Source organism: Anabas testudineus, chromosome 2 (genome assembly GCF_900324465.2).
Source record: "Anabas testudineus chromosome 2, fAnaTes1.2, whole genome shotgun sequence".
Taxonomy (NCBI): Eukaryota; Metazoa; Chordata; class Actinopteri; order Anabantiformes; family Anabantidae; genus Anabas; species Anabas testudineus.
Genome location: NC_046611.1, coordinates 11770586 through 11794495, shown reverse-complemented (window position 1 = coordinate 11794495; position 23910 = coordinate 11770586). Strand labels below are relative to the sequence as shown.

Here is a 23910-nt window from a genome sequence, read left to right as displayed (position 1 = left end):
TCTTCTGTTTTTTGTTTGATTAGAATACAATTTGGTTAAATTCAAACTTGAAGAGTTAGGTTTTTTTGTATTTTAAAACCTACATTTGCACACAAGTGTTTTCTTGTACCATGAAACAGCGGTTAAGTGGTATGATAAGCACACTGTCCAGTTGTTCAGTAATGTCTTTTGCCATTAGGTACATAACCTGGCTAGTGGCTACCTTAAGCCAAGCACTCCTGTGGTGCTCTATTCTGGTGAAGTAACAGCAGGGGATGCTGACATTTGATTTTGCAAAATGCCAGCAGAATAAGTCATTTCATATTAATGGCAGAACATTTGAGAAGTAGCATGTACTATAATATTGTAATTGAATACATACTCTTATATGTTACTGATTAATCTGTCCATTATTTTATCAACTATTTAAGGAATTGTTTGGCTGATGAAATGAAAAAATAAGACACGTTCAACAGAACTTTTTAATATCTAATATATCATAGTATCTTGTGACTTTTTGGCATTGATTGGAGCCTGGCCACTGGATGAACCAGTTTGTGGAGTTTGTGGCTACTTGAAACTCTTCTCTCACAAACCAGCTGAACATAGCAGCCTGCAGACAACACTCAGGGCAAAAGAAAATAAACATGGAAAAAAAACAAAACAAAGGTTTAATCTCAAATTTAATAAAATATAATACAGATTTGACTGAGTCATCACAATGTCAGTAAGGAACATGAACCACTGGGCCTCTCCATGTTTTAAAATTTGTATAATTGTAGAAATCATACCTGCATCAGCCCAAACGTGCATAAACACGTGAGGAAAATGTCCAGTGTGCCAGATTACCAGTCTCACCTGTTTAATGATTAGTTTGATAGTTAAGGCTGTTATATTGTACTTTTTGTAGTTGAAACATTACTGATGTTAAACTCGGTTTTGGAAATTTTATTTTCAATAAAAGAAAGTTAGAGTTGAATTTAGTCCCCGCTCGTATACTATACACTACAAATCAAACAGCTTAACGTGATTATTTTGTACTGTGTATAGTACAGTGTGGATCCAGTAGATGTAAAAATTTTAAGGCAGTTCTTTTTCTTATAGTTTTAAGTTGAAACAAGATATTATATTTTGTTTGTAAACTGGATATTTATGTACAATATGTGAATACAAATGCTTTTAACTGGGCATCCATTTACTGTAATTACATTTGTTTATTTGTCAGTCAGTTTGTCAGGGCTTTCATAAGTAATCAATTAAAAATATCCTCCACAGATGTGCTTGTGTGGAGCCCAGGGACCCCAGCAATGAGACTCTGCGCATCTGGGAGGAAAGAAACATCACAGCCTCACAGGTCAACTGGACCATGCTAGAGGTCAAGGTAAGGAACCCTTGACATTAGTAGGAAGATGCGGCAAAATACTGTGAGTTACATAAAAATAAGGGTCATCTATGGGCTAGAGATACACTGACAAACTAAGCTTATACTGTTTGGGATCAAGTAGACTTCTCATGAAGGATAAAGCATCCAAAGAAGATCTGGATCTGTAAGCTGTTAAGAAATAGCAATCAATGTGTGATCCTAAGTGGAGGAAAGAAGAGGTCAGCAGGGGACACAAATAGGACTAAAATACACAAATAAGCATCCCTGAACCTTAGGGCTATTTCTCACAGCCTGGCATCACATTGTCTTTCGCTTAGCTCATACGTTTTTGCATTATCAAGAAGCGTCATAAGGCTAGGCGGGGATTAAGAGCGTGTGGGCAGGATTTCCCAGGATTTTGTTGTGCAGAATGAGCAGGGAGATGCAGTGTGAAGAGCGGATTCTCTCACTGTCAGACACTAATCTGTCATGCCAGTGGTGACATGCTGCATCACTCCTACACGTGCTTGTTAGCCAGACTATAGGGCAGAAAGTGTTTGGCTTGCAGGGCCACACAAGGGCAGTGGGATTGTACAGCACTTGATGAATCATGCTGTATGCAGTATACAGTAAAAGTACTGAAAAAAATGACACTTTGAATGCACCAGGTTGTTTTTATTTAAACTCCACTAATTCATCACTGACATCCATCATCATCCCCACTGTCACTCTAACCATTTTTCTTGGCTTCATTATCGCCCTCCTGGTTCTGCTCATCATTCTGATTGTTATCATCACCACCGCCATCACTGTGTCGTCTGGTGCCAGTAGGAGTGCGAGCTGTTGCACGGTGAGTTTGAAGGCACCGCCTGTGGTCCCCATGGCCCTTACATCCCTGATGTGCTCTTCTGGTGTGTGGTCCTCTTCTTCTCCACCGTCTTCATGTCTGCCTTCCTCAAGGAGTTCAAGACAAGCCGCTACTTCCCCACCAAAGTAGGTAACCTTCAGCACCCACCTCCAAGTAATGCAGAAACATACAGTACAGTCCCCTATGTACATAGGTGTATGAACCATAGCTTTGTGTGTCATTTTAGAATATGCTGACATCTATTGGTTGTCTAATAAAACAGCAAACATCCTGCAGTCTGTGTGCCCATTCTATGTGTGCAATTTCTATGACTTATCATTGAGATGACACTCATGAGCGTAATATGTGGCGTGATGCTGACACAGTAATCCATAATATACCAGTGCCACCTTGTGGTGGTGAGTGCTACACTGCACAGGAGTCTGGCTGTGGCTCAATATGGAGACCACCCCCATGGTAGCCCAGCGTGAAGAAGAGTTGTGCAATGTGATTTGATTTTGATAAAAATTATTTGTTCCCTCCAGGTGCGGGCCATCATTAGTGACTTTGCTGTCTTTATCACCATCCTCACTATGGTGCTCGTTGATTATGCACTGGGGATCCCCTCACCTAAATTACAGGTGCCCAACAAGTTCAAAGTAAGTAATTCGCCAGTAAAAGGTACAAATGGAGTACATGTACAGTTAACATGTCTTTTAATTCCTTGCTTTGCTCTTTTGTCTCTTAGCCAACCAGGGATGATCGTGGCTGGTTAATAAACCCTGTGGGGCCAAACCCTTGGTGGACCACCATCATCACCTTTATCCCTGCTCTCCTTTGCACCATCCTAATCTTCATGGACCAGCAGATCACAGCTGTGATCATCAACAGGAAGGAGCACAAACTGAAGGTTAGTCAAAACTGGATATAAAATCAGTCACAGAAGAATACTGCTTTTTAAAAAAACAGCACACACTTGCTTTGTGGTGGAATTATTTATTATTAAGTCCACTGTATCCGGCTCCTGCAGAAAGGCTGTGGCTACCACCTGGACCTGTTCATGGTTGGGGTGATGCTGGGCGTTTGCTCGGTGATGGGCTTGCCGTGGTTCGTAGCTGCCACCGTGCTCTCTATCTCCCACGTGAACAGCCTGAAGCTGGAGTCTGAGTGCTCGGCTCCCGGAGAGCAGCCCAAGTTCCTGGGCATCCGAGAGCAGCGCTTCACAGGCCTCATGATCTTCACCCTGATGGGCTGCTCCGTCTTCATGACCTCTGTGCTGAAGGTCAGGAGAAAAAACCCACGTTGGCACATGTGATTTTGTAGTCAGGTTTTTTTTTTTTACATGCAACAAGTCAAAATAATACTTGGAACACAACACAGGGCTCAGTGTTCTCCTTGTTTTATTTATGAGCTGAGTTTATTGAGCTATTGGGCAACTGATGGAGCCCTCTGCTGGACACTGAGGTGAACTACTTAAAAGGCCTGTTGGGTTTAAAGGCTGTAAATTCTGAATTTGAGCATCAACATCGTTATCGACAGCCCTAATGTGTATTTAAGTATAGGTGTTTGTTTTTTTTTAAGTAAAACTGTTTCAACATTAGAATCATCATGGTTTGTTGCTCGGCTCCAGCTCTGTCTTTGAGTTTTCCTTCTTCCTAAAGTTCTTCTTTTACTGGTGACTGTATTAGATTTTTAGTTTAGATTTTCGGTTAGTTTTTCAAGGTGACAATACAAACCTCAAGTACAGTATATACTTTATCTGAACCTGAGTATGCTGTCTGTCTCCAGTTTATCCCGATGCCTGTGCTGTATGGAGTCTTTCTGTACATGGGGGCTTCCTCTCTCAGAGGTATTCAGGTGAGTTCACAAACCGCCTGTTGGAATTTCATTAAAGGCACTTATTGAGATAAGATAGGTGATGAGTTCTAAAATGTCTGTTCGTATCTGTGCAGCTGTTTGACCGTCTGAGGCTGTTCGGCATGCCAGCCAAACATCAGCCGGATTTCATCTACCTGCGTCACGTCCCTCTGAGGAAGGTGCACCTCTTTACCATCATCCAGCTCAGCTGCTTGGTCCTGCTGTGGGTCATCAAGACCTCCAAGGCTGCCATTGTCTTTCCCATGATGGTAACTTAAGCGTGTTTTTGTACACATGCATTGCATTCATGTCAGCATACTGCATTTGATTTTTGACATCTGTTTCTGCTGCTCCAGGTCTTAGCCCTGGTGTTCATTCGTAAGCTGCTGGACTTCATCTTCACTAAGAGAGAACTGAGCTGGCTGGATGATCTCATGCCAGAGTGGAAGAAGAAGAAGCTGGAGGATGCAGCAATAGAGGTGCAGATATAGTCCACAGAATAGATGTCCCTCGGCTTCTATCAATGCAGTGGTTTAGATGTTCTCTTTTCTCTTTTTCAGGAGGAGCACAGTATTATCGCAGAGGAGGAAGGCATTGTTCAAGTGCCACTGGAGGGGCATTACAAGTAAGGCACATTCCTGTAGTTCAGTAAGAACTACTGTACAAGCTCTCCACTCAGTCTGGCAGCATGGTACAGATATTTGCTATAATGGTTTTTGAATGAGGCTCATCCTTCTAACCAATCAGAGAGGACCAACTATATCTACTTCACTGGTTTGGTTTTGTAGCTTCTACTTTATTATAATTTCATAAGACCTGAAGGGCTGGGTGGAGTGGATTGATTATGAGTCTCACGCAATAGCTAGATTCCTAAATGTTACTACTTATTACTCACTACTTACTTATTGTGGCTTTAACATAGAATCTTAAATCAACTTGAGCTGCAGAACTTTCCCTGCATGTAAATTACACTTTTTGTTTAAGCTACATCACTTTGTAACAAGTCCTCTAATAGGTACAGTGCACGCTGTGGTACGTGTCTGCCATGATGAAGAAAACCACTGACACTAAAAAAGTACTGTTTGACGTTCTGTGTGATGTGTTTCTGAAGAAGTGACCCAGCCACAGTGAACATCTCTGACGAGATGTCTAAAGGATCTTTTGGGGGCGTGTGGAAGAGTGTCAGCCCTTCCGAGAGCATTAAGAAGGAGCCCAGCGCTAAAAGGTCAGTCTCACATATTCAGAGCAGCAACAGTAAGACACCAGAAGGCTTCAATAGCAAGTTCTACGTAGATTGATTCCACATACTACTTGTAGTTTTAAAGGGTCAAAAAACAGGTGAAATGGTGTGTTTGGATGGCAGCTGTTTATTATTGAGAACCTATGGAACATTTAGTTTTTATATTTCCAGTAAAGTGAGGAGCTAGAATGTTTAGACGCTCACAGGTTTCCCACAGAGTAGACTAACATAGTATCTCCTGCCTGCCTCTCTCGTTCCATTCCGCCCCTAAGCTCCCCTTCCTAACCTCTTGGAAGCTGATATCCCAAAGGTAAGTTGTTCCCAGTCCCAGTCCCTGAATGTTGCATGATAATGGTGTTGATCTGTGATGAGATTACTAAAGAAATATTGACCTAAATCAGGAATTGATGTTGATGGATTGACAACACAGCATGGCCTGGATGTGCATGTGACTTCAAGGACACATTTAGTAATATAACGTTAATGACAGCATGTTGTATAAGTTAATAGCACTAAATGTCAGCAGCAAGTCGCCCTAATCTATAATTCAGTGTCACCGGATGTTTAGGAGTTAGGGCAGACTAATAAGCTTCAGCAGACATATTTGCATGCTGTGTGATCTGGATTGATTGTCAGCTGGCAATGCATTTGAAATTATGCATGTGACAATTACAGTAGAAAATACAGAACATTTAAAGTAGCTTTGCTTTTTTGGGTTTAATTTTTGTGTGTACAGTTGTTCCAGTGGTGGAGAAAAGCGACACAAGCGGCGGAGGCATGAGAAGAGCTTGGACAGGGAGACAAGTTTGTGATGACACATACTGGTGATGCCACTGTGCTGTCAATCAGTAGACAGTGGAAAAAAAAAACAAAACAGTTACAAAAAATCTATACCGTGCCACACTCAACCACCTTTGTACTGTGCTACACTGTGTTTTTTGTCATGTCAGTCTGTGTACAAGTTGTGTAAAACAAAGAAAAATTTGTTAGAAACTGTATTAACATGAGGAATCAGGACACGTTTGTGTTCTTTTCTATGTATATCAGTGTTTGGTGATACCAGCAACAGAAGGGAGACAGAATAATATGACACTTACAGTAACTGCTGTGTCAATGGGCCAATTACACAACAATTTTAAACAATTTTTAAACTTTATTTGTATTTTGTATGTTTGTATATTTTTCCAACAACTGCAAGTTGTCCTTTTAAAAACCTGCCACAGAAAACCATAGGTTTGTGCGCAGTATTTAATGTCGCTATTGACTTGACGCACATAAGAATGAAAACCTACAGAGTAGATATTTGCCATTGCTAACCTATTTCACTGGTATCTCAAAGAGTTGACTATATAGCAAATGTAGTACTTTTTATTTCAAAGTATTAAATATACATTTTATATATTCTGTATATCTCAATGTTTTTGTGACGTTGACAGCTCATATCACTGCAGGGTCTCTTCTCCATTGCTAAAATTAGGTAAAAATGGCTTTTCTATAAAGCATTTCCCCAGCCAGTTAAGGGAAAAGGTTTACATTCTGGGAAATACACTTACTCGCTTTCTTATCAAGGACGATATGAATTGATTGATACCACTTTTGAATCCGTAGACTAAAGTTTTTAGCCAGCAGCTGGCTAACTTAGCTTAGCACAAATAAGGCAGAAAAGAGCCTGGCTCTGTCAAAAGGGAACAAACATAGTTAAACTTCACTAATTAATATTTTCTATAGTTTTTTTACTTTCATTCACACAAAGATAAAGAGTAAAAACGCCTTTTTTTTTTTCTTAGCTCTGTGCATTTGCATCTTATTTACAACACAGACACAAGTCACACGTTCTTCATATTGAACCTGTGGCAGCAAAGCAAATAAGTGTATTACTGAAAATGTGAAACTGTTTCTTGAATGACACTATTTTTGTGGGCAGCTTATTAGAAAATGACATTTTCAAATTAGCATGGCAGCATAGTTTGGAAACTTTGAGTATGTCTAGCTACTTGGCCTTTGCTTTTTAAAAAACTCCTTTGGGTGATTGTACAGAGAGCTCCATGTTTTCCACCTGCACACTCTGTCACATTGTCAGTAAGTGTCATCCATGGACGTGTGATCTCCTCTCCAGTGACCCTCAATGTGTCAGCATCTGAAGCTAATTGTTAAAAAAAGAAAAAAAAAAACACCTGCATGACGGTCAAACTGTCTTACTGCAGGACCATGGTTACTTCTAGAGATGCAATAATAACTTTTTTTTCTAGGAAGGATCTTAACAATGTATAATATATAGTATATTTTATTCATGTAAAATGTTACTAATATATTACTAACATGAAGTGTTGAAGGCAGGATTTTATGTTGTGCAGTAGATGTTTTTTTTTCCTATTGTCTAATTGATGGTTCTTAGTTGATTAGAGAAACTAATAATAGGTCAAAATTATATCAATATCAAATATTTTGACCACGTCTGTGTGGGATTCTGCCTTAAATTTGGTAGTGATAGTTGTACACTTTCTGTTTAATAATTTAAGTCACCTGTATAGAGAACTATCAGTTCAGATCTGTTGTTCAATTGTGATTTGTTTCATGAGGGTGAGAGAGCGAGTGAGTGAGAGCATAAATAAAGATATTAAACTCTGCTGGAATTCTGGGATATTTCATTTGGATATATATCATATTCCACGTGAACCCCTGATATAATGCCCTCAAAAAAAGGGAAGAAATCTACAAATGTAAAACACTTTGGGACTCTACCAACAAGTGGGCGGCCAGTCAAAATGACCCCAAGAGCAAACACTCATTAATGAGGTAAAGAAACAACCCTGAGTGACAGCCAAAGATTTGGAATCATTGGAACTTGCTAACATTTGTGTTCATGAGTCTACAGCAGGTTAAAACATCGAACAAGCAGGGTGTCTATGGCAGGACACCACGAAGGAAACTGTTTTGTTTTGTGGACTGATGAACTAAGATTGAACTATTTGGAAAGAACACACAGCACTACATCTGGTGTCAAAAGGTCACTGCCTATCATGATGAAAACACCATCCCAACTGTAAAGTATGGTGGAGGAAACATCATGATTTGGGCCTGGTTTGCTGCATCAGGGCCTGGCCAGCTTTCAGTGATTGAGGGGAAGCTGATCCCAAGTGTATCAAAACACTTCTTCAGGATTATGTGAGAATGTCTGTAAGTCAGCTGAAACTCTGTAGAATTGGGGTGATCCTAGAGGACAATGATCCACAACACCAAAGCAAGTCTACAACAGAATGGCTTCAAAAGAACAAAATCCACCTTTGAAGGTGGTCAAGCCCAGACCTCAACCCAAAAGAGATTGTACTTGAAGAAACTCACACACGAGACGTCCAAAGAATAAGACTTCTGCAGGAAGAATGTTTACGGGGATTAATTATTAATTTGTAAAGATTATTAAGTCTTCTATCTTTGTTTACAAATGAGATGCCACAAACACAATGAAAAACTTTTATTTTGCAGAGCGAATCAATAAGACACAATGAAATCCACCTAAACGATGTGTTTTTTATAAGTCTACCTGAGCCTTTCTTAATTGTGTTCTTGTTTTCTCCTTATAAATATAGAAAATAATTTAAATTTGTAGAAAAAATATGCCCTGAATTTTACGTCTTCTCACTGGTGGTGCACTATGAGCACTGCGGAAGAGTTTTTGTATCTTGTATAAAGTGAATACGTAGAAAAAAAAAACCCAAAATAAAATATAGTGTTGATGTTACAACATGCAAAGCGGTATGGCTTTCTCTTCCAATTGTAAATATATGGCTTTGTGTGCAGTGCACAGAGGGATTCCTCCAGCGAGGGGCTCATTGGTCCACTTGTCTTCTCTTACTGCACGAGAAAGAAAATCACTGTCACACTTATGAGGCTGGTGAGTGAAAACACCTTTAACATTTAACACATCAGTCATGTGACTCGGGTTTACCTTTGCTTCGAGGGCTTGGTGCTCATGACCCAGAGTATATATTCCCTGGCAGCCAAGGTGTCCAGCACATGGTTCACATCACTGCTGAAGCTTCCATCAACATGCCTCCTGTTGAACGTTTCACTGCGCCTGATGCACACAGACGCACAATGTAAAGTGTAGGGTGAGCTACCCCACACTGTGGAAAAACCTACCATGTGAACTCCAGTGTTTAATGTGCAGTGCTCTTCAAAAAGGAAAAATCAAATCATGATAGATTTTTGTGACCTGTGATTGTTTCATGATTGGTTCATTGTCCACTCACGTGTTTTGTGTCAAGAGTAATCATCCCACAGCTCAGTAAGATATCAATCAACGCAGTGCAACAATTTCAGGTGATTTATTGTAGCACAACGACAACAAACATCAAGAAACAAAGCAAAGAAAGAGGAAAAATAAGGTGAAAGAGGCACGAGAAGCAGTTGATTCGCTTGTCTCTCTTGTCATGATGGAATCAGACACAGGCAGCGCTGTTAGGGCTTTGTGGTGCTGGAGGAGGAGGAAGAGGAGAAGGAGGAGGAGGAGAAGCAACGAGGGACACCCTACTCTCTTCTGACTTGTCCAGACTTGAGCCTGGCAACAAAGTCTTTGATAGCCTGGTCCTTGAGGTAGGAGCTCACGTCGCTGGTGAAGGTCCCGTCTGCATGGCGCTTTTCTTCACTGCTGAAATCACAAAGTTACAGAGAATGAGTGGAACACTTGGTTATTTTTCTTTTCCTATTTATCCTCTAATGGACCCCTCAGATTCATCCTGTGGCTCTTTGCTTACTTACTTAATGTATCAACAAGCTAATGACAATGTATATTTACCTGATAATACTGATGTAACTGTCATCTTCTACTTTTAATGAAGTTTTTTTAACCTTAAGCATTATTGTGAATACTTCTAATGTTCAACATAAGGGGTTTTAACAGCACACTGACCCGCTCCTCTTGTTGTTCATCAGCCACCGAACAAAGTCCTGCGCCTTCCTCTCCTCCAGGTATTTGCTGTAGTCATTTGAGAAGGTTCCCTCCGAGTGTCTCTTCACGCTCAACGGCTCCCTCAGCTCGTCCGCAAACGTGTCATCATCAGTCTCAAAACTACAACAGGGAGGACACAGCTCAGCGGTTAGAATCAATTTAACTAACTCCTGCAACTGCATGATGTTAAAGTGAAAAAAGGAATTTAGAAAAATAAAGTGCTTCAAGTGTTCAGCTTTTCTACAATACAAAACCCAAGTCTGTGGTTTCTGTTACTTAGCTTAACCCTGCTGATATAAAGAGGGTGGACAAAGTAATAGAAACACCTCAGTGTACGACAACACAACTCAGCAGCACCTCAAACTACATCCTCCGTAATTATTAATAATCACATGGTTAAATCTGAATGATTATTCAATGACAGAGAATCAGCTGCAGGACTGTTAGTATTTTAACACAGTGTCTTTAAACTTCTGCCTCCAGTTTCTAATAATCCTCCTATCATAGAAATATTTATTCTACATTCTATTCAACACTATTCAATCCATCATGATTTGGACTTTTGCACAGAATTCTCACATTTAACATGAGGCAGATAGAAAGAAGCAGAATACGAATAAATCTAGGATGAAGTGAGGATTTTAGTTTTAGAATTGTATTTTTCTGTTGTCTACACATTTTTTCCAGGCCTATATGAAGTCTTGATGTTTCTGTACCTTGAGCTGTCATCAGCTTCATGCAGAGGAACCTGCCAGCTGCTCTGGACAAAGCCGAGGACCAGAAGGATGCCAGCCAACGAGTAGATGCTTTTCATGGTTGTAACCTGAGCCACAGAACAGCACACAATCATGAAAAGTGCAGTAAAAAAGTGCATCTTACTGGAAAGCTGAAGACAACTTTTTCAATGTTACTCACGGTTTCTTCTTTCCTCCCAAAGAACGGTGCTGTTAGTTCCTCTGCTTGTTGCTGGTGTCTGTATTAGTCCACTTTTACCATGTGAGCTTATATAGTGTAATAGGGGGAGGAGGAAGAGCCTGCTCAGGTGGGTCAATCTGCCAGATCTACCTGTTACTCTCAACCCATTAGACACAGTCCCTGCTCCATCGGCCGAATGAAAAACCAGAGCATTTGTCCAGAGAGGAAAGACGCCATTCATGCGTGATTCCAGCTGGTATTTAGGTGTTAAATCAAAAAAGCGCAACTCATCCTGTCAAACAGAACTTAGGGGAGAAGTCTTAATAAGCTACTATGTCACTATGATGGGAAGTGATATGTCAAATCTGGAAGATGAGTCAGAGTTTATGGGTTATTTTCATCAAGTTTAGAAGATGGGACATATTGATTTGTTCTTCTTTTTTTTTGCAGTCTCTCTGCAGTTATCTCTGTTTTACTGGATTCAGTTAAGAAATGCATTTGTGTCATTTATTGAAAAAGACAATCATGTTTATTGTGTTCATGGTGGGCTTATTATTCATTTTCAGTATTCAGTCCATTCTTATTGGCCATGAGGAAATCACTCCCTGAAGCCCTTTTAGTGGAAGCGGATTGGGGTTCATTCACAGCCCTTATTCAAATTGTGCAAAGTGGATCTAAATGTGTATCTGAAGTTATTACATTACAATCTATGCTGTTTAAATTAAGTGGATATAATATTGTCCAAAGTTAGTTAGTTAGTGGAATGAAAGTTTACAAATGTTGTATTTAAAAAGGCTTCAGCTTTGAATAATATCCACTTCATTGGAATATTTTTGAAGACTGAAGACTTTGGATTTTGGCCACCATCACTCCCATGGGAAGCATCTTTTGTATTGCAGCAAGCACTACCTGTTACATACACCTGATCATTGTAAATCTGTCCTTTAAAGTCAAGGTCAATTAAATCTTTAGGATACATCGTCTACACTGAGCAGTGGGTAAAGTCAGTGGAAATTCTTCCAACACTTGTCAGGGCAAAACCTTGAACCTCATATGTCTACATAAAATGACCATTGAATTCAATCGAGTTGCAGGATGCACACAAACGCTGAGTCAGCTCCAGTGATGCTTAAAACAGCTTCTTTTTGTTAGAGGGAGGTAACTGACCATGCTATACTTACAAGTGTGGAGTACATTTAATATATATTTAGATCAATGTGTCGACGTATAAATGTAATTGAATTTCATATGCTGCACCCCCGGTTTCTATTTCAACCTACTGTACCTGATTGGCTGATTCTACTGGCGTGTGCTCTTCTATGCTGTCCCATTATTTTCTATAATGTCCAAGTGAAGCACATAATAATTCAAACAACATTTTCTTTTAATTAGTTTAGTCTTTATTGTCTTAAAAAAACAATTTTTACTGTACATTTAACAATCAACAATTTTATAAACGTAGTAAAACAGTATAAAATCACTGTGATGCATTGTGTTGCTGTGTATAATTTAATACTATAAAAAGTTCTTCCTCTAGTCAAGTAAAGACTTTTAAATGCACACACTTTAAAGTTAAAATTAAATCAAGTTACAAGTAAAACTTGAATTCATCGTTTTCAGTGAAGCTGGTTTTCCAACTTCTGAATATTTGCAACTTAACATTAACATTGTAAGACATACAACACATAGAGTACTTGTGTCTCTGTTTTAAAGTTTTAAAGTCTTGACTTTTACAACATTGAAAATCAAGACTGCATTTACAATTAGTCTTCATCCCAAAAGTAATGTGTTAAATCACATACGATGGTGAAAGAGATGGGGAAAGATCCAGTGGACTTTATGCAAAGCATCTCTGTAGGAAGTGAGCCATGTGGGTGTAGACGTGTTTATTGGCCGAACCGGTGAGTCCATGATCTTTGTCCGTGTACCACTGAAAGAAGATGTGTTTTTGTTTTACTAATATTAGCACAGAACACAATGTGTATTCTTCTCAGTGATCTCTCATCTTTCCCATATGAATGAAGAATCAACCAGTGACTTCGCTTGGGTTTTTCCAGATCACTTACCATTGCCTCAAAGTCCACCTGCTCATCCACCAGAGCTTCTGATATCTCAGCCGCCTGCTGGAAGTGTACATTGTCTAGAAAAAGACAGATAACAAATGAATTGATTAACAAAGCTTTCAATTCAATAAGACATTTTAAAGCAGGAGTTCTACATCTTGGAAAATTTCATTCTGGATGTGCTGCCTATGTTGATGGTGTGATTGTGTTCACTATAACTGGATTGAGCCCTTTGTAACTCACCATCAGCTGTACCGTGGACCAGAAGATACTGCACTGAGTGGAAGTTCTTGGCCCTCTCTGTTACCGTTGAGTTCTGCACACAGATTTGTGTTTATACAGGCCACAGAATAACTAATAACCACCATCAGATGGATGAGAAGATCTCAGTGAGTGTGAAACTTACAGTGTAGAAGTGTAAATTCTCGGATGGTTCCCTCATGTAACGCTCTGTGTAGATGGAATCTGGGATAAACAGATAACTATATGTTAATAAAATGAGTGGACTAAGTCTAGAATGATCGTCGACATGACATACTCGATTCAAAAGATAATAATATACCATAATACTCCCATTTGGAGACTGGGGCCACTGCCATTCCACATTTGAAAACTCCACTGCCAGATCCCAAGACCATTGATGTAACGTATCCGCCATAAGACTGGAAGAGATAAACAGCTCAGTATTATAGCTCATCTCTTGTCTTAAGGAAAGACAGAGCACACAGACCAGTGGGTGAAACATTAACTTTTAGAGGCATTTATTGCCCTCTGAACTATGAAACTACTCACCCAGCCCCAAATAGCAACTCGGTCTTTGTCAATAAAGCCCATTTTGAGGAACTCTCTAAAAATGAAAATGAACAGTGACAAATATTTTTAAAAGAGGAAAAGATAAATCATGATTGTCACTACTTAGTGCTACTCAAGACCAGCAAGTTGGTGTAAACGTGCAAACATTTCAGCCAGAGCAACAGGTAAAATCCAGTTTTGACAAGCTGAAGGCTGAAGCTGTTTGCTTGAGATGCATTGACTTGTCCAAACTGCTCCTCGCTCTTCTTACTTGGCTGCTGTTATCTGATCTTCCACCTCATAGGTTCCCAGACGTTTGTAGATTTCATGCATTAGCTTGTCGCCCTGGTAACCACTTCCTCTCCCGTCGAAGCTGGCAACGATGATTTTCTCAGTGCTCGCCAGGTAGGTGGACCAGCTCACCCTGTAGATGAAGTCGGCTTTCTGACTGCAGGGACCTGCGTAGCTGAGAGGTCGGGCAAATTCAGAATCAGTGTGTAGCCCTTTAAATTGTCTTTTTTTAAATAAATTTATTGCTACTATTTTAAATAAGTTCTTACACATCTATAAGTAAAGGGTACTTCTTGGATTTGTCAAAGCCTGGAGGTAAAAACATCTGGTACCAGAGATCTGTCAAAAATACAAACAATAAAGACTCAAATGCTGCGGTAGAAGATGTTTTTAAAACGTTGGTCCCTCTCCTTTACACTACAGGACTAAATGCGCTTCTTTACTTTCTACGACTCAAAAGAACTTTCAATTGTTGACTAGTCATTGCTGAATATACTTACTATATCCGTAAAGTGGGATGGATCCACGTTGCACGGTGGGCATTTGGATGTTAGATATCGAACTCTTAAATTCATCATTGTTTTCCAAATGTTTTCGTTCTACATAAATAAATAAATAAATAAATAAACAGAATTTCCATTAGCATAAATGTCTCCACATCCTTATCTGAGATTCCATTAACAATTTGTAGCTTACCTATATTATTCCTATTATCCACAAGGGAATGGTAGGGAATGCCTGGACCTTTAAACACAAATGACCGTGGTGTTATTTCTTAATGTAAATGTAGATTCATCAGATTGTTGTGTATTTCAGCAGGTAAAAGATAGAAGACAGAAAGAATGACCGACCACTGCAGCTCAGACGGTAGAAGGAGGCGTTGTTGCTGAAGTAAGCAGAGTTATATTGACAGTTTTCTGTTTGCATCGCACAGGTCAGGCAACTAGGCCCTTGTTTGGTCCATCTGAGACACACAAACACACTCTGTGAGTCTGAAGAAATACTTTTAAAAATGTTGACTTTTACAAGGTAAAAGTGTAAAATAAAGACTTCACCTGTAAACGTTCCTTCCTCCGGGTCTTTTGCCGTCTTCGTTACTTGAATAATATCTGAATGATAATTGTTATGAATGATGAGGAAGGCAGATGTGAACCCATAGGACATATTAATAGTATAGTATGTACGAGTGAGCAGTTTGTACAACTTTCTTTAAAACTCCATCATAATTAGTCAAATATATATGAATACATTTAAAGGAAATATGCCTAAAATGTGCATTCGATTTATTTCCATATGATGCAACAGTGTGATGCTAATTCAGATACTTACACAGTATCTTCAGTCACTTTCAGAATGTCAATGACTTCCCATTCTCCAGAGGTGATCGGTGTAGCTGTGCCCTGCACGAATGAGTCAGAATGTGTGTGGGTGGTGACATGTTGCAATCCACTATTCATGAAGGACATTGTGCATGAATCAAAAACGAGATCATTTAGCTTTTAGGTAAGATAAAGCTGCTGAGCAACACAGTGTATTACCAGAGTAATCACTCTACCTACCCCAGTCACATGATGGATGTGCTTGTATCCATTGCTGTCACTCATCAGAAGGTAATAGCTGTTCTTGTCTGGAGTAAAAACAGGTTCTGATGGAGAGAACTAGGAAAAACACGTATATTATGATATAGTTCATATAGGAGGAAATAGAGCAATCCTTAAGATACATGTTGGTCTTTTCACTGATGAGAAGAAACAACAACAGATAAACGGTTAGGTGAACATACCCGTCCGATCCAGCCGCTGGTACTCGTCACCTCCAGTTGCTGTAATAAGATAGATGTTGGGTTACAGCTGCTGTGGTAGCATTTATGGAAATGCATGTGAATAATTAATAAGTAATGTCTATTGTAAGTCCCGTTATAGAAATTGTATTACTCAGAGTCTGAATGGTATTAATGCCTACTGTAAAATAAAACTGAACAATGAGACAAAGCTATGTTGCTTTTAAGTTCTTAGTGATTTTGAAGCTTAAATTAGACTCTTGAAGTCTCATGTTAACTAAATAATTTCAATTGTGCTTGCATTTTCCCTAGCACACATCTAGGGATAGCATTGTTCACAGGTTGGTTCACCACCTTGATCCAGACTTAAATATTTCTATTGGACAATTGTAATCAAATTTAGTACAGACGTTACCTGAAGCAAGAGTTCGTCAGACATTTTACATAAGTTTCTTAATATTTAATTGCTAATTTGCTAGTATGATAAACAATAATGGTGAACATCAGCCTCAGCCTGTACCCATGATCCATTACATCTTTTTACAGCCTCTATTAATATTAGGACGTGAGATCTTGAAATATCTGTTTCATTGTTCATAGGGATATTTGAATATTTTAAGGTAGGTTAGTAAAATGTGAACTTATCCTTTAAATTGTTTACATGTAGCTAAATTTACCTTTTAATGCACGACACAGCTGACAGGCAGGCAATTTAAACAGGATAAACTAAATACAGGCCTATAAAACCTTCACTTTATCTTTCCTTGCAGTAAAAGTGTTGCTACATGCAGGTTTATTGCTCTTAAAAGGGTTTGAGTACTAATCAAGAGGCTGCTGGTCAGTGTAACACCTTATATACTGTTCTAATGCAATACTACTAGTAATGCTAAAACCTGTCCAGAGCGTCATGTTTTACCTCCACAGGATCCCATCTGGATCCACTAAAATCGTAGATCTGAAGGATGAGGTGGTTTTGTGTTCTATTCAACCACTGCACAGCGATACGCTCATCCGTCACCCAAGTTACACTGGCCAAGTAGTGCTCACTGCGGGTAAGAAAAGAACAGCAAATCAGGACACTCGCTGACTCCTCTGTGGGGCCTCGTGTCAGAGCAGAATATAAACGGTTACCTTGAGCTGAACGTATGTGGAACAATCACCTCGGTAATTTTTGTTGCATTGTCAGTGTCCACGACAAACAATGTCACAACAGGGTTAGGAGTACCTGGCTGCACAAGGAGAAATGGACGACACACCAGGAGATGAGATTAAATACCAAGCAAGTCTGAACTAACAATACACAGTTTAGTGGCAACAATACAAGGATCCAGGTACAAGCTCGTTAGAGTAAAGCTAGCTGTGGCTGGATGGTCTCACCTTTGGATATGGAATAGAAATAGTGCTGGGATACTGGTCGTCGCCGTACCAAGAGTACTCTATTGCGTGGACCCCTGTGTCGTTGAACTCAGCGTAAGCCAAATACTTCCCTCCAGGCGACCACCAGAGAGCCTGAGTGGATGAGAACATCTCCTCTGGAAGGGGAGGAACAGGGTAACGTAGTTAGCATTAAGGACTTCAGGACCTCAGGTTAAGAGTCCATTTCCCACAAGAGTAGTTGTGCTAAAAGCGGGCATGTACTGATTATCTTGTAACCCGTAGCAGAACAATGCCATCACTCCACTTTTGGGCAGTAAAGCGGTGGACAAAGTGCTTAAAAAACATATAATGCATGATTCTGGGATTGTAATTTAGTTTTGACGCTCTACTACAATTTCAAAAATCTTTTTACAGGCCTTTCTTTCTTTCTTTCTAATTTCATAGACCTTTACACAGTACGTCTTTTCCACTTCTGTCTGAAATGGTATGAGCTTTACTCAAATAAATACAGTTAAATAAATGGAAAAATATGAGTAATTACAACTTCATCACTGTCCAAATATGTTTTTAAAAGACATTTGTAAAAGACCATGAATATTTTTACTTACCACATGATAGATTAGATAACTAGATAATAGAAGTTGTAAACGGGCCTCATAGTTTGACACGAGTATTGTACAACTTACCCTCGTACACCCAGTCAGCGATCCCATTTGAAATCAGATTATCCACGCCAGTGAATGTGATTTGTTCCCGTGCGGACCCAGGGCTGATCTTGATGTACACATTGTTTTCCCAGACAAAGGCCTAGAAATGCACATATTCACAAAAGAAATCCATCTATTTATCTATCACCCACTTCAAAGCAGAAATGTCATGTCTAAGCCTACCAGTTTGTTCCCTTCGGGAGCCCAGGCGAAGAACTGCACTTCATCAGGAATGTCAGTGGGTGTGACAAATTTTCTGAAACCAGTTGAAAAAAATACTCCAAAAAAACTCAGAGAATTATGCAACTGTGGTGCAGCTGCAGCTTTTCACATATGATTTACTACTGTCACTTTAAGATTTTATTCTAAAATAAAACTAGAGAATAAACATGAATGTAAAATGTCCAAAACCCAGCACAGAGTACTCACTTTGATTCCAGGTCGTAAAGTGCGTATGAAGCTGTAAATGAATGTCTCCACAGCTGATGGGAAAAAAGGAAACGATCCCAAGTGACCACACAGAAGCTTTAAATATTCATCAAATTAACATGAATAAAAAGCTCTGTGTACCTTGGAATGGTTGCTCATGAACGCAACATACTTGTGGTCAGCAGACAGCTGGTAATCATAAGCATCTTTTTCGGTCTGTGAAAGAAAAAATATTGTGAAACCTTCACCTCCTCGCAACCTCGCAGACAACACTGCATTTGTTTGGTGGATATGTTTGATACGTCAAGTGGTTTGTGGTGTTTCCGCAAAAGAAGCACACAGGAAGGGGCGACTTACAAATAAATCTCTGCTCAAGAACTCTGTGGATGAGTCTGTGACCACATTGTGGAGGTAGACTGAGCCTTGGGACTTGTGTAGATATTCATGATCTGTGGTGATGGGTGGGGGGGGAAATGAATGTACAATACAGTAGAGTTGAATATTTAGCTGGACTACAAGGTTACAGAACACAAGCTCAAGCAATGTTACAAACGCAGGAGTCATCATCATTAGAAAATAATCACATCACTGTTACTTTCTGTAATAGGTTAAAGGGGCAGCACCAACAATCAGACAAAACAACATTAGAGTGACATCAGAGTGTTCAAGGGCATCACAGTTATTTCAGCTTTGACTCTACACTGAGCTTATTGACTAGTCGCCAGCCTGCATTACAAAGTGGTCGTGCAGGGATTATTAGAAGTGCTGTTTTTTGAATACATGCAATCAAGTTGTAACTGGAAACCATTCAGCTAGAGAAGGGCACATTATCAGATTACAATCTACAAGGCTGTTCAGCATGACACCCCCTAATATTATATATAAGGGGGTTTTATTATACAGTATGTCTTGTAAATATTTAATACACCACAATTGCAATACTGCAGCTTGTTGTAAACTTATTATTAGGTGTTAGTATAAGAGCACACATTAGAGACACGTGAATGAGAGGCTCTGTAATTCTGTGAATTAGTAACTAGAACAAAGGAATATTGCAGTGCATGGTCAGCCTTACTCAGTGACACATTTACAGTTTACAAGCCAGTACACAGATGCTTGGAATATTTCCCACTCTCTCCCCAATATTCCTGCTCTTTGCAGGTTTCATTCATTCGGATCAGAAACGTTTTTGTCTCCCACCTGAGATCCAGCTCATGCTGTAGGACTTTGGCTTCAGTGAACTGTTGAAAACATCCTCCAGAGTGAAAGATCTTTGGTTCTTGTTTCCCTCCTGGTCCTCTAAAACACATGTGACAAAGAAAGTTGGCAGGGACAGTCACAGATTATAGATATGATAACACACAGGCACACACACACATACACACACACACACACACACACACACACACACACACACACACACACACACACACATATATATTCATTATCATTATCATAAAAGAAGCTAAGTGCTGTTGCAGAGGTTGAGTTGTATATGATAAGGACAAATGGAATATGCCAGTTACGTCAGTGTGTTTGGAGGGATAGTTATGGGAACTGTCATAATGTGTACTGGAGGTGTATGAAGCTATTTAAATGCAAGAAACAGGATTGTAGCGCCACATTTTGACCTTAAACACATCGATTTGTGTCATAAATATAAGTGTCATACACTGTAGAGGAAACTGAAACCTTTCTTTTAACCACCGTCCAAACACATCATGCGTAATTACGCGTGCGTCATAGACTTGAATGTGTTTAACGGTTCGTCGGACAACACCTGATGCATTTAATGGCAACATGTGAATAACTTCAAAGACTGAGCAAAGACTCACCTTTCAAAAATATGGCCGTGGGTACCGCTATCAAAATGACGACGACTGCTACCCCAAAGACTCCGAGGAGCACCTTGGCGATGGAAACCTGCTCAGGGTGGAAAAGACAAAGGTCAGAAACCGATCCAAATAAAAGGTGAAGCGTAGCCCAACACAACATCGACATGTGAGTAATTGCCACCAACCATTTTTCCTCTGTAAGTGATGCGGCATCCAGCACCAGTCCAAATCACAACTCTATCGATCCAGGCGCGGACGACAGTGAAGTTATGAGGCGCACCGGCTTTGCAGTTAAATATTATCTCAACCCAAGTTTCAAAGGTGGGACAATAAATATCCAGCGGACTAAAGTTCGTCAGTTTTGGTGGTGTTCCAGTGTTTTGAGGAAGTGTGCATGCCAGGCAGTCCCCCAAACAGTCATATTACATGTGCATTATGTAACGTGATAACCGCACTTGTACTGCAGCCAGTATAAGTTGTCTTTTTGTTCACAGCTGCAACACTGTCAAAGTTACAGTGTTATTCTGTTTGTCTGTCTCAGTGGATAGCATGACAGTGATGTGTGTTTGGCTGCACAGATATCAAACAGGTTTAGTCAGTGACTCATGGTACTGTGTGATCTGACTGTCATCCAGCTGGTCATACATACATTCCTCCAGAGAAAAACAAATGAGCTTTCTGCATGAAGAAGTAATTGTCCTGAGAAGACATCTCTGAAATGCAATTAAAATACAAGATGCCAGTGTTTATGTAAAACTACACATTACTGTCATTTTTATTTACTGTCATCTTTCTTTCTCTTTAAAAAAAACTTTTTAAAAGAAGTTTATTCTGAAAAGGCTTTTACATTCTCCAGCCTCTGACGGCACGTCCCTACTTTCATGTCTACATTTGTTCAGTTGCATAAATACTGATGCTGCTCAGTGTTTTGGTGGTTGGCACCTTTACCTCACAGCTACAAGGAGCTCTGTTCAAGTCCCCCCTGTCAGGCGGGTGCCGTTCTGTGTGGAGTTTGCATGTTCTTCCCCCTGTGATGGGTACTCTGGCTTCCTCCCACTGTAGATTGGTGACTCTGAATATCCCATTGGTGTGAATAGTTGTCTGTGTCAGCATTGCGATAGACTGGTGACCTGAGCAGGGTGTATCCTGACTGTCCAGTGAAAGCTGGGATTGGCTCCAGCATCCCACCACCATTAACAGAAAAAGCAGTTAGCATAATAGATGGATAGATGGAAATTGCTGGTATATATTAAGCACACATCACTGTATTATCTTGTTTTGTGTTTTGCTATTTTGTTTTATTTTCGCCTTCAAGTTAATGAACAGTTTCAGAGACGCCATAGATCTCTTTAAGATTTTGTGTTCTCCTCATCTGCCTTCTGTCACAATGCAATACTGTACAAAGAGGAAGAAGTCATTAATCTTCCTGAAAGCAGAATTTAAGCAATCAAACACAGCCTTTCTCGATTAAATACACTCCAGAGTTTTTTCAGTCTTAATTCTTGTGGAATGATGCTTATGTTGGCTCATCTTAGCTAATGTAAATGCAACTGTAACTTCTCCTGTAGCTGCAGATGTTCTCTTCTTTTTATCCTGTTGTCATTCTTAAGTTTTCCGGAACTCAAATGACAGAATCAAGCTCACTTCAGAGCAGGCATTTGAAATTTTGAAAGTTTATTTTAGTGCATGTTGCCACAGTCTGTTGAAGTTTCCCTCTTTGCACTTACATACTGTGAGTGCTGGCGAGTCACAGTAAATGCTAAAAGCCTGTTAAAAGCTTAACAAATATGAAGCTGTGCCTTTATGAGGATTACACATCATATTGTGCACTTGTTCGTCTCACACCGGACATCCTCAGCAAACAAACAGACTGTGGATGTCTTCCCTAATGCAGCTCTCCTTGTTTGAATAGTATCACTTCATCGATGCCTCCATTTGCCTCACGCTAAATGTGACTGAAGACATAGGTGTTGATTCAAATGTGTTAATACACAGATACAGCGTTGGTGTGTGGGGACGGAGACGGAGACGGAGCAGAGATGAATGAGAAGAAAACAGCCATTTATGCTTCACTAATTTTAGAAAGAGAGAACTGGGATTGAATGGTCATCTAAATGAATACGCCGTTGTGTTGCGCTCGCTTATTTCTTAGAAATAAAATGATTACATCACAGTGGAACATACAGTTTTCTGACCTTTAGCAGCTTCATTATGAATCAATACCTGCTGTTATTATCAGCTACTTTAAAGGATGCGGAAACAGTATATGTACAGTGTAAAGTGCTGTGTGGACAAAGCAGAAGAACTCAGTGTTAGAATTGAACAGTCTCCAAAAAAGTTGGAACTCTGTGTAAAATGTAAATAAAAACAATATTAGAAAATGATTAAATGTGATGATTGTGGAAAAAATGTTCAATTTTAATTTGATTGATCACCTAGTTTAAAGCAGATTTACCATAAACTAAGTAGACAGGATTCACTTTACTACTAATTGAAGCTGTAACTACATTTTGATTAGTCAGAATGACTCGTTGGCTGAGCCACTGAGTTTTCCCATTCAAGTCAGCAACTTGAAAGTAATTTAAGATATCTACAATTCAATTTTACCTATCTGTCATATCTAATATCTCCAAAGGAATTGTGACTAGTGAAAATGTAGATATCTTAAATTGTTATTCTTCTTCCTCAATTGCAGATAACTTGTATTATGGTTTTGTCTGATTGCATTATAATTTCAACTAGTCAAAATGCAATTTCAGATATCTTAAATGTGATCATGGATATTCAGTGTAAAACTCCTTAATACTGAAACGGCCTGCGATAGATGGAGGTGTGCAGCAGCCTCGTTCCTCTCTCAGCAGTCACTTCAGTGGTGGCTCTGAAGGCAACTTAAAAAAGACAAGACTGCACAACATTTAGTAACAAGGTTGCACAATGAGACTCAGAAACACTTCAATATGCAGTTTCAACACTAAATGTTATCAAAATAACAAGTGCTGACCACACCCTGACACAGTTCTTCGAGTTCCATACATAGTCAAGTTAGAGAGCAAAGAGTGCAAACCCTGTCCCAGCTTTTGATTTTACACTGTTTGTTTTCATGGTTTGTGGCTCACTGCATATACTGTGACCTCCATAAGAATAATGACATCAACCATCCATCAGTGATGTTTAAAAATGAGCAAACAATGTATTAGTTCCAGTTTAACCATTCTGAGGACATGTTTCAGATCTTATTACAGATACTGTACTTGTTGCCTTGATGGATACTAGGCAACGGGTTCACAAAGTTAATATCTAGACTATTAGAACTAACAAAATCTCTTTTCCGTGAAGTGAATGAACTAATGTGTAAGTTATCTTTGCAATTTGCTTGTTTCTGTCTGTAGTTGTGTTTTCACCCTTTGCTGGATTTGGTTGAAATAATGTGAAGGTGTTGTCAGAGTTTCTTCTGTTTTCTTCACATGCTTTCTTTTTGTTTAGTTGC

The 23910-nt window shown here is 39.5% G+C and overlaps 3 protein-coding genes across 5 annotated transcripts in view; 1 reads left to right on the top strand and 2 right to left on the bottom strand.

The window, feature by feature from the left end:
• Nucleotides 1-6155, top strand: part of LOC113164389 (sodium-driven chloride bicarbonate exchanger-like) — a 34661-nt gene extending 28506 nt beyond the window's left edge. For 2 of the 3 annotated variants that reach the window (XM_026363676.1, XM_026363677.1), the window contains 11 exons: nucleotides 1255-1360; nucleotides 2174-2335; nucleotides 2735-2848; nucleotides 2938-3099; nucleotides 3220-3471; nucleotides 3978-4046; nucleotides 4142-4315; nucleotides 4403-4525; nucleotides 4607-4671; nucleotides 5158-5271; nucleotides 6023-6155. In XM_026363676.1, coding sequence (XP_026219461.1) covers nucleotides 1255-1360; nucleotides 2174-2335; nucleotides 2735-2848; nucleotides 2938-3099; nucleotides 3220-3471; nucleotides 3978-4046; nucleotides 4142-4315; nucleotides 4403-4525; nucleotides 4607-4671; nucleotides 5158-5271; nucleotides 6023-6098 — 1417 coding nt within the window. In that variant the 3' untranslated portion in view covers nucleotides 6099-6155. Of the gene's footprint in view, nucleotides 1-1254; nucleotides 1361-2173; nucleotides 2336-2734; nucleotides 2849-2937; nucleotides 3100-3219; nucleotides 3472-3977; nucleotides 4047-4141; nucleotides 4316-4402; nucleotides 4526-4606; nucleotides 4672-5157; nucleotides 5272-5558; nucleotides 5597-6022 lie in introns of all 3 variants that reach the window. The other variant, XM_026363678.1, reaches the window with a different exon arrangement.
• Nucleotides 6156-9113: 2958 nt separating this feature from the next.
• Nucleotides 9114-11048, bottom strand: LOC113164390 (glucagon-1-like). Its single transcript, XM_026363679.1, has 5 exons — nucleotides 10951-11048; nucleotides 10196-10354; nucleotides 9818-9934; nucleotides 9233-9361; nucleotides 9114-9138 (listed from the first exon to the last, which is right to left on the bottom strand). The coding sequence occupies exons 1-5, from the start codon at nucleotides 11046-11048 to the stop codon at nucleotides 9114-9116; spliced, it is 528 nt and encodes a 175-aa protein (XP_026219464.1).
• Nucleotides 11049-12558: 1510 nt separating this feature from the next.
• Nucleotides 12559-20802, bottom strand: LOC113162787 (dipeptidyl peptidase 4-like). The gene is made up of 26 exons (XM_026360986.1): nucleotides 20609-20802; nucleotides 20424-20511; nucleotides 19789-19887; nucleotides 18946-19037; nucleotides 18730-18804; nucleotides 18589-18641; nucleotides 18343-18415; nucleotides 18139-18259; nucleotides 17453-17607; nucleotides 17207-17304; nucleotides 16992-17121; nucleotides 16079-16117; nucleotides 15855-15953; nucleotides 15625-15695; nucleotides 15351-15404; nucleotides 15147-15259; nucleotides 14992-15039; nucleotides 14796-14894; nucleotides 14565-14634; nucleotides 14276-14470; nucleotides 14005-14059; nucleotides 13775-13874; nucleotides 13619-13677; nucleotides 13456-13528; nucleotides 13216-13289; nucleotides 12559-13079 (listed from the first exon to the last, which is right to left on the bottom strand). The coding sequence occupies exons 1-26, from the start codon at nucleotides 20609-20611 to the stop codon at nucleotides 12987-12989; spliced, it is 2229 nt and encodes a 742-aa protein (XP_026216771.1). The 5' UTR covers nucleotides 20612-20802; the 3' UTR covers nucleotides 12559-12986.
• Between the last annotated feature and the right edge of the window lie 3108 nt (nucleotides 20803-23910).